The sequence below is a fragment of the Pituophis catenifer genome, unplaced genomic scaffold (genome assembly GCF_029215685.1).
Source record: "Pituophis catenifer annectens isolate HBS135680 unplaced genomic scaffold, rPitCat1.0.hap2 SCAF_2, whole genome shotgun sequence".
Taxonomy (NCBI): Eukaryota; Metazoa; Chordata; class Lepidosauria; order Squamata; family Colubridae; genus Pituophis; species Pituophis catenifer.
In genome coordinates this window covers 236,143,794-236,154,927 of record NW_027256882.1, presented here as the reverse complement: position 1 = coordinate 236,154,927, position 11,134 = coordinate 236,143,794, and the positions used below count along the sequence as shown (strand labels likewise).

The following is an 11,134-nucleotide window of genomic DNA, read 5'->3' as shown; positions in this document are numbered from 1 at the left end:
TTTTCCTGTAAAATAGGTCAACACAAGTTCCATGCTTGGAATTTCCTGTAGAATAGGATGAATCAGCAAGGTCAGCCAACCCTTATAATATGAAGCATTGTGTGACTAAGCATTTCTACAGGACATGAGCCATAAATGATGTCTTCTTGATTGCTTTGTCATAAGCCATGACATTTCTTTGATATATGGTGAGAAAACAGTATTATATACCACAATTGCAAAGAAACACATACTGTAAGTAGATTTCTGTGGTAGCAGTACCTACAATAACAATGATGACGACATCACCAAAATGGTACATGTGACTATCAGCAACCCAGCAGGATTTATTTCTCTGTAGTTTCCATTCATGTTACTCTGGTAATGTGTCAACAAGACCCGATTATAGTCCTTCCAAATAGAAATGTTACCAGGAAATACACATTGACATGGAAAGGCAATTGATTCAGGAGGCAGCCTTTTCTGTCATGGTTCCTGCCCTCTGGAACTTCATTTCCACAGAGATTGGACTTATTGTACCCTGCTGACCTGTTGTAAGGCCTTAAAAAGCTAGTTTTGTTGTTGAGCCTGGGGCTTGGGGTGTGTGGGTAAGCCTGTATCAAGGCTGTATTAATTGTTGTTTGGGATTTCTTTAGCCTTGGCTGCTGTATATTATTTAGGATTTGGTTGTCTTGTTTTTATCTTGTTATTAAGTATTACTAACATGAGCCAAGAGTTATGTATTTGAGGTAGGCAGCCATTTAAATTAAACAAATATTCGTGCTTCTCTCTTCACAACCCTAATTGGGATCAGTAAATCCATTGCTAAGTGAAATAGTCATGAAGCAAATCATCACATGACCACACTGACTTATGATGGCAGTTCAGGCAGTCCCATAAGCGCTTGTGAAGTGAACCCCTCTGGGTCATTAAACATGATATCAAATGACCACAACTTGTGGTCAACTATTACTACAGATGTACTGTCTGCAAATCCTTTAAAGTTTTTGGGAACTTGTTTAAGTAATACCAAATGTTATTATCACACAAGTTAAGAAAGGTCTCGATATTATTTTTCTTGAGTGCCATTAGGATGGTTGCGAATACCTCTTGTTTTTGTTTATTTATTTATTTATTTTTGATAATACCACCGGAAAGGGAAAAAAAAAACACTGCAAAATTCTTTGAAGGAAGATTGTTTCCTTGCCTTTCCTCCCCTGCTTTCTTTCTCTCACTATAGAAGAATCTCGTGAGGGGAAAGGCCATAGTAATGAAATGAAATGAAATGACATAATTATCAATGTCCATGATTCAGGAAAAAAAAAAAACTGTAGGAAGAACTTTTAATAAGGGAAGAAAAGAAACAGGATTTTTGCAGAGCTGTAGAGGAGAATGATGAGACCTTCGTGAGAACACATTTAATTTAAAAAAGATCTTTGAAAGGGAAAGATAAATAGTTTTTGAGCAATGACCACGGGGGCATGTTTTAAGTGTTTTTATTTCTCTCTTGTTCTGTCTGTAGCTTGCAAATGGAAGTTTACGATGGTCAAGGTGGGTCAAATATTATTTGCCATTATCAGCTAGCCTTCATTTTATGGGCCACAGCGTATGTGAAAGAGAATTATAATGGTGCACCACAGAGTGCCAGATATACCTGTGTTTTCATATCTATGGCTGAGACTCTGTGGATAAAATAGTTCTGTTTCCCATTGTACTAAAAAGAAATGATTTCTGGCAGCCATAAAAGAAAGACAGATGACTGTATTGATTGGTTGTTCATCCAGAGGGAAATCTGGGATTTCTTTCTTTCGAACATTTGTTTGGATTGATCTCTGTCATTTTACAAGAAAAATATTTGCTTACAGTGTCACTCACAATCACTATTTCCATGGAATAATAATGCATATAATATTGGAATCCATCCAGTTCCTTAGATGAAATATTAAAAAATATAATTCCCTAGTGAATGCTTGCCATGGATTTTCAACTTTACCTATTTTTCAATTTGAGATGACTAATGTACCCTGGATATTCTTGGGAAAGTGAGGATAACGACTGCCGTAACTTGTAAAAAATTGGAAATCATTGCTTTCTGGTGGCTGATTCAGAACAGCTGATTCTTGGGTAAACATTGTTTCCAAGACTTAACATTGGATTTTGGAACATCAGTTAAAGTTCCGTATTTGTTAAGAATGTTGACCAGGGAACTTTGTTATGAAGGAACAATAATGCGTGGCAACGATGTTTGGCATAAGATAATGGGAAAATGCAGGCCCTTTTCCAGTTAAAGAAATTGTGCAGCGTGATGACTTTTAACAAGCCTATTTATCGGTTGGGGATGACTGTTGAAGTCAACCGAATTTGAAGTCTATCCTATTTAGGATTTAAAACAGTGATACTTCTATGCACATTAATCTGCTTCCATCTGGTGATGGATTTTTGCTTCTTTTGCTGATGACCCAATCTCTCTAACAAGCACTGAATGGTGGTCTTCCGGGTGCGATTCAAGGTGCCACCTTTAAAGCGCTCCATGGTATGGGCCCTGGGTATCTACAAGACCACCTTCTGCCACCGATAGCCTCCCATCAACCGGTACGCTCCCACAGAGAGGGCCTCCTCCAGGTGCCATCAGCTAGACAATGTCGGCTGATGACCCCCAGGGAGAAAGCATTGTCTGTGGGGGCCCCCACCCTCTGGAATGAGCTTCCCCCAGAGATTCGTAGGATTCCAGACCTGCGTACCTTTCGTCGTGCCCTAAAAACATTACTATTCCAACAAGCAGGGCTGGCCTAAATAATAATAATAATTTTACTATTTTAATGGATTGTTTTATTAGAATTTTCGGCCAATTGATTTAATTGTTTTAAATTGTTTTTAATTTTTATACTGTCACGGTTTTATTTCTGGCTGTACACTGCCCTGAGTCCTTCGGGAGAAGGGCGGTATAGAAATTTAATAAAATAAATAAAAATAAAATGAATACAGACAATTCTACCTTTAATCTCCCCTCAAATTTGGGTATAGGTTCAGCTGAGAGAATGATTGCTTCAAGGTCAGTTACTCAGTGAATACCTGTATAGCTGACTTAATGGGGCACTGATTCTTTGAATAAGCCCTGAACATAATATATTTGCCATTGTTAGAATCTTTGAATCTAAAATAACAACAAGCAGATTTATGGCCTTTGAATAGCAACTATAAATTTTGGGGACATATGGGAGACACTCAGTTATTGTTGTCTACTGTTTTATAAGGAAAACAGTTAAAAGAACATTCCAGTTGATGCAGGGTCATCATATTCTCTTAAGTTTATCCATATAAATCAAGTTTAACTTTAGTTAGTGAAGCAGGATGGATCCCAGATTCCCAGTGTGTGCTTTCTTTAAATAGTGCATTTTATGAGACTGGCCAGTTACACACATACTCATTCCCATAGTATTACAGTTTTTTAAGGCTAAAGAATCATGAACATTATGCATGCACATACATAAATCCATTTTGTGGCATAATTCATATGCATACACATTTACACAGATATTACATGAAATGGACTCATATCTAGCAGGCACTCACTTGGCTTACTTGACATTTGGCCTTGTAAAGTTTTCTTCCTTAGAATCAATTAAATCTTGAGAATATTCTACAAATTATATTTGTAAAAAGTTAGATACCATATTTTCATCTGGCAACAGTTCTTGAATAACAGCAACTGTACACATAAAAACTTTTTCAGTCTTTGAAGACTTATGGATGAAATTTACTTAATATTCTTCTTTCTAGGATGTTTAATTTGTTGATAATAATAATAATAATAATAATAATAATAATAATAATAATAATAATAATAATAATAATAATAATATAAACTTCATAAACCACTGGCATAAAATGATTTACTTTGAAATTATCCTATTAAATGTCCAAGTTAGAAACTGCTCTATGGATTCAGAAGGCATATTATATCTGGAACAGACTTCATTGAAATTTGCCAAACATTGTTGAATACAAATCACAATTTAAAGGTGGGCATTTAAACTCTGCAATGTTTATTTCTTTATTATTCTACTTTATTATCTTTTTAAACGTAAAGCTGTTTTACATATTGAAGTAAGAGATGCAACCTGATCTACCTTATCCAACAGAATATTTTGATGATTGATTGCAAGATGTTATGGTTCCCGATTAATGGGTTTAATAACCAACTTTGTGTTTATATGTTGTTGTATTTATCAAATAGTTATGGTTAAGTTTTATTTGGGAAAACTTTCTTTCAAAATGAAGACCAGAAAACCTATGCCATTTCTTTTCAGAACGTTGGCATTTTATCATTCATTATTCCAGTTTAAGGGATTCCAGTTTCCTCTTTTATACTTGGGATTATTTTCTGAATGTGAGAAATAAATGTCAACCATGAGGTTCTTTGAATGTCTAAAGTAGCACATTACATGTTTGTGGGATTTCAGTTTCTTAGGACTTTAGCCATTCTGTGTCTCATTAAAGATACTGTCTCAAGGGAACCTCCTGAAGTATCTATTCAAAATCAAAGGTCTTGCACCGAATGAAAAATTTAATGCATGTATGGAGTAAATATTGGATTTCATGGCAACCATTCCTGGTATAAAATTGGAATGTTCTCTTCTCTTCTTGCAAATTATGTAGCTGCTGAAAGTTACCTTTAAATGCAGAATGAGGGAGAGGAAGCTTCCGATAGCAACAAATATACAGCTTTGTTCTGCCTTCTGCCCTTTTTCTCACTCCGGTTTCCCTTTGTATGGCATTGCCCATAAAGAATTGGGTACAGTCACCATCCAACAGGAAGACTGCTCTTGGCACACATGTGCAGGCTGTTCTCTTTATTGTCTGGCTTTCATCATAGACTCACATTTCCTACCTGTCACCACAAGGGGTATCCGGGACACATCATGAACGGGAAGCTTCAGTAACCAAACTGTACAGGGCAGCCTGGCAGTTTAGCTCTGAGTGATTCTGTGAAATTAGAGATCCGTGCAGCAGAATCCTCTCTGGGGATTGCTGCTGTTAGGAGAAAAAAAGCAGATCTTGTGAGCTGCGTGTGTGGCTGCCTGTGTATGAAAGAGAGAAAAGACGCAGAGTGCATCTGACTGAACCATTTGGCTACTGGGAAGCCCTAAAACACAGAGAGAGAGAAGGAAGAAAGGAAAACAGAAGAAGCCGGAGCACAACTGAAGTGCAGAGCAGCTGTGTTTGTCTCCTGATACTCTTGACACTTTGGGGTGCCTCATTCAAGGAGACCATGGATTCTTCTATGGAAATCTTCTTCAGGCTGTTGTTTCTGGTCCCTCTTCATCCTTGGAATATATTAGCAGCTGGAGAGATCTGTGAGTATCACCAATGGATATTAAACTTAGACCAGATTGTTCTGCAAAACTTAGGACTTATTGTAATGAAATCTGGACTTTAGAAAGGGAGTTTTCCGAATAAATCAAGGCAGCTGCAATCGGAACTGCAAATAGATGGGATGAAAAGATTTCAGATGCTGAAAGTGTGTCACGTCCTTGTGTTTTTCATTTACTGATTTGACCAGACTCTGATCAGAGCAGTTTAGGGTACAATAGCCTCTGGGGAATTCACATTTCGCTATTAACTGCATGCTCTGCTATATTACTTTCCCTCCTCGCCTCCCCCCCCGACCTATCTTTTATTCTCTCCCCCTCCCCGCATGCCCTTTTAAATGTTTACTATAGAGCAGCACAATATTTAGCAAGGAGTTAAGTCTTTCCTGGGAGACTGCTGGCATGCTGATACTCTCTGCTGCATCAGCTTTGCATTTAGCAATGTGCAGTTTTATGGACAAGGATGCTTTGCTTGAGTGAAGGCAGCGTAGCTCTCTCTATCGTAACACAGCACAGCCAACGCAAAGGACAAGATTTTAGGGTATGTTCATTGATTAGGAGGAGAGTAATGTTCATGTGTGACCAGGCAGTAGAAGGTTAGTGGCAGTGTGAAAATGGTGTTCCTCTTTTCATTTTTGAAAAGACAATAATTTGTAAAGGAAAGCTCCGTGTAACTCTCGAACTTAAGAGAGTCACTAACTTAGTAATCGGTATTTCTTGTAGATATGGGATAAATAAGTCCCAAAGCTGACTCAGACCAAATTTTATGTACAAAGTATATTATAGGCAAATATATGAGAGCAACTTATTTTTCTATTCATGATGACTGATCTTATTAAATGCCTCGGTTAATAAAAAGCTTAAGTTTGCATTAAACATCTTAACTGGGGTTCCTGTCCATGTATTCAGATTTTCAGTTCATTGATGGAAGTTTATATGATGAGGAGATGGGGGGAAGGAAGGAAGCAAGGAATAGGGACTTGAGTTAGAGGAACTGGGAGTAGAAAAGATCCATAAATAACACAGTCACACCATTGAAAAGAAAGCTGCCAAGAACAGTGAAGATATAGATCAGGAAAGTGGAATAATTTCCCTGGATCCCATGCTTTAAAGAATGAAATACAATCATTAAGAAGCCCATTCTCTGCAGTGGAGAACTGCCTGTGTGTGTGTTTCTCTCCCTCTCTCTCTCTCTCTCTCTCTCTCTCTCTCTCTCTGTGTGTGTGTGTGTGTGTGTGTGTGTGTGTGTGTGTCTGTGTGTCTGTGTGTCATTCATTCATGTTACTTCATTTGACATTCAAGTGCACGGAATAAGTTTTCTCTGTCAACTCCCTGCTGCAATGTATTTAGATGCAGTTTCTAAATTCATCATTGTTCCATTTTTTTCATTTCATGATTTCATCCCTTTGTCAGAAGAATATTGAAACTGAATTGCACTATTTAGTAGATGCCTCTTCAATCTATAGCAAAATAGGACTTCAGGAACTATATCAGAGCAGCAAAGCACTAGAGGTCACTCTTACAATTTAGGAAGCAAGGCTGGGAGTAAATTATAGCAAACATCTTTTTGTTCTCCACAGAATTATGATGAATAAAAACATCAAATATCACTGCAGTGATTCTTGCCTTTACTGTATGACACATTTTTGAATTATACATCTCTTAGGGGATATAAAGGCATTCTTTTTTTGGTTCCGTAGTTAATTTGGTGAGAACCAATAATTAAAATACCTTGGCAATCTAAAGAATTCTGTAGCCATTTTGAGATGTTACAGATGATGAATATAAAATCCAAAGATCTTGCAGAATTTAAAATAGTTTTCAATATTGATATAAACCAATTTATGTATGCTTCCATCTCTCTCCAACGTAGCATAGCATAGCATTACTTTGATTTCTGTCTTATTTTTAATGGCATTAGTTTTTTATTCAGATTTAGTCACTCTTACCCACTGATATTGATGGGACTTAAGATACCAGTTGCTAACTTGTCCAATTGACTTTGGTGAGACTGATGCCTATTTAAATTAAACTGGATCCATCCAAATTTTAAACATTTTTTCCTAAAATTTCAATTATGCATTCATCTTACATATTTAATGTCATATCATATGATTAAAAGTGGGTTCATCCCATTGATTAAATTTGTTAAATTTTGTTTTTTATTAGTGTATCACTATTTTTATCATTTTGCCTTGAGTGTCTGTATATGTTCATCTACTGCCTATACAGTGACATCAGTAGACACTAACAGTATCATTCCAAATGTTTTCATATTTTTATACTCCTATTTCAATCATTTTATGCAAATATAATCTTCACTATACACAGTAATGTTTCCTACAGAGTCAATAGGCATAGGATCTCATAAAATTAGGATATAGTTCTTCTTACCGGTTCTTACAATTCTTACTTATCTTTTCACATAAATGCATATGTGAAAGTATGTAAATGGTGACAACTAAATCCTAAAGCTCTCAAGTTCAATCTATTTCCTTAGTTCTTCTAATTTTTTTTTTTTCATTGGGGATTCTAATGCTAGATCTTCAAGTCCTATTTAACCTTTTCCATGATCTCAATCCTTGCTTGGGACAATATGTGTGAGAAATTAGAGCTCTCTCAAGAGTTGACTTATACATTACTCCATCTATGTTTTGCTACTTACTCTGAGCAACTTATTTACAGAGTTGACTACATGAGCCAGAGATAAGAAATTCTAAAGTTCTTATTCAAGTTATTTGAAACAAGCAAGCCTTATCAGGTGAACAATTTAGCAGAATTCATACATTATTACTGTTCGTTCTAAATGAGTATTGCTACATGTTTTCCATAGATGCAATTGGTTTCCCTTGGAAAATTTTCATTCTGAACAGTACAGACAATTCAAAGCTGACTCTTCCTAAAGAATTAAAACTTCTGAAGCAATTGGAAGATCTATGCAGCCATAGATATAAAACAATGAAACATCATCCCAAAGCCTTAAAGGACAACTGAAATCTTTAAAAGTATACAGATACGTTTTAAATGTAGGTTTTGTGGTTTAAACTTCTTGACTATTTTGAAGATAGTTCCATGACTAGTAATGTTTTCCTAGTCAACTGTCAGGAATGGAGATTTGATAATGTTGTCTATACGACACTACCTTTCAAACTTTGTGGGAAAGAGATGCTGCAGAAATCATAATTAAACTTCGTATACATTTCACTGCTTTAAAGTAGTAACAATAATTAATCAAGGTGTAGGATAAAGTCCTGCAAATTAGTTCTCAAAACATTTTGTTTGTTCGTTTCAGCAAAAGAAAACTTAGAGTTAAGCACATTTTCAAACTTTAAATCTTCACATCAACAAATCTAATTGAAGATAGCTAATCAGCCATCACTAGTACCATTTCGTAGGATAGGTATTTGGGCTTGCTGTTAATTGTGGCATGGAGATTTTGAAGAAGAAAATTAATTTAATAGAGGTAAAATGTAATGTAATCCTGTATATAGGTGCTCAGACGTAATCCCTCTTAAATTCAATGGGACTGATTCAAATGGATTTAAGCTTACTCCTGGACTTTTTGTTGTTTCAGTACAACATAAAAGGTCTTAAAACATTTTAGAAGATGATAACAGATATGTTAGCACAGTTTTATATTCATCTACCTAGAAGAAAGTTTAATGACTGTCGAGAAACTGAGTATAGAGTTCCAGTTACATCATAGGAGCAAATCCTATTAAGGTCACTAAGAGTTTAGATTGTATGCTGAAAAGTTTTGTATGTTCAATTGCCTTTAATCCTATAAATATCTACAGAGCTGCAGCAATGAAATTACATGTGTATCATTCCAAGATCTGACAAAGACTAGTATTAAAATATATGACGACTAATCATAATCTTTCCAGGAAGTTAGCTTCTGTTGGAAGGGAAAGGTCATATAATATTTTCTATACCTTGACAGCTGGTATTTTAAAAATAGAATTATCAGTTTACAAACTACTTTCACTACTCTCACTTCATCTGACCTGAAATAATTCTATTTGTGAAAATAAAATCAACTCAATTTATTACTGATTAAGCAATTATTATGACAGCTTTATTATTAATAGATGATGTGTATGCTTCAGAACATATCATAATTAGAATCAAACAAAAAAGCAGAAATTAAAAAAAAAACACTCCAATCTAAATTCGCAAGTCTAAGAGACATTCTATGGAAGAAGGGAGAGGTAACCAATACAGGAAAAGAATGGAGAAGGTAAGGAATTAACCTAAATTAATATGAACTTTAAATTTGTTTGAAGAAAGAGGTAACAAATCATTGTCGTTCTTATGATGTATTGGAACTACAGTACTCAGTATTCACTGCTAGTGATTTCAGTTGCACCATATTAGTGGAGTATGTCAGATTGCAGAAGGGAATTTAGAAAATGCTTCACAGAAAGAAATGAAAAAAATAATATCATTACTATTGTCCCAAAGATGCTTTTTCAAAAGGCAACTTGGCTTTCTCTGTTTTTTTCTCTTGAAGATATTTTGCTTCTCATCCAAAAAGCATCTTCAGTTCAGAAGATGCTTCTTGGATGAGAAATGAAACATCTTCAAGAGAAAAAACACAAAAAGTCCAGTTGCCTTTTGAAAAAATACCTTGGGACAACCATGACCTGGATGACTGAGAATACCCATAGACAAGTGTTTCTATCACTAATCAAACATAGGGCAAGAAAATACCCTGTTTCCCTGAAAATAAGATATCCTCTGCTAATAAGCCCAATCAGGCTTTTGAGTGCATAAACTAAATTAATCCTCCACTTGAAAATAAGCCCTCTCTGAAAATATTTAAACACAGAGCTGGAAATCAGATAAGACAGCAAGAGGAGCCCCATCTTGCTCCATGCACCCCAAAATAATAAGACCTCCCCGAAAATAAGGCCAAACGCTTATTTCAGGGTTCAAAAAATATAAGACAGGGTCTTATTTTGGGGGAAACATGGTAACATGGAAAAAATGGTGTTATTAAAGGTTAGCAATCATAGAATTAAAAAGAAGGAATAAAGGCTTAGTTTCAGTGGTGAGTTTCAAATTTTTTCTCTACCAGTTCTGTGGGTGTGGCTTGATGGGCATGGCTTGGTGGGCATGACTTGGTGGGCATGGCAGGGGGAGGATACTGCAAAATCCCCATTTCCTCCCAATCAACTGGGACTGGGGAGGCAGAGAATAGAAGGGGTGGGGCCTGTCAGAGGTATTTATCGGTTCTTCGAACTACACAAAATTTCTGCTACCGGTTTTCCAGAACTGATCAGAACCTGCTGAAATCCACCTCTGCTTAGTGTAATATAAAATGGATTGACTGTTCTTGTCTAACCTATAAATCAAGGAAGGAATTTACAACTAATGATCCTGACTATAGAATTATTTATTTAGAATTTGCCTTTATGGTTATAATACTTGCAATCTAGAACTTTATTCCACTTTTAATTACTATTATTAATATTCTCACTTCATGCATTATACTCAAGAGGCAGAAGTTATGATATTAGAGGTGAAACTTTTAAAGGAATCTCATGATCCTAATTGTCATGTCCATATCATTTCTCTGTGTGTGTGTTTGTGTGTGTGCATCTAAGCATGCTAAAAATGTGAAAACATATTATTAGCCATGATCTATCTATCTATCTATCTATCTATCTATCTATCTATCTATCTATCTATCTATCTATCTTCTATCTATATCATATATCTCTCTCTCCCCCTCCCCTGTCTCACTCTTCTTTGGAATTATCATAATTTCTTCATAAATT

At 35.7% G+C, this 11,134-nt stretch overlaps 1 protein-coding gene across 1 annotated transcript in view; it reads left to right on the top strand.

The window, feature by feature from the left end:
• The first annotated feature begins 5,251 nt into the window (after nt 1-5,251).
• The window catches only part of CNTNAP4 (contactin associated protein family member 4), a 262,491-nt gene continuing 256,608 nt past the window's right edge, over nt 5,252-11,134 (top strand). Inside the window, exon 1 of the mRNA XM_070935657.1 lies at nt 5,252-5,336. Coding sequence (XP_070791758.1) covers nt 5,252-5,336 — 85 coding nt within the window. The remainder of the gene's footprint in view (nt 5,337-11,134) is intronic.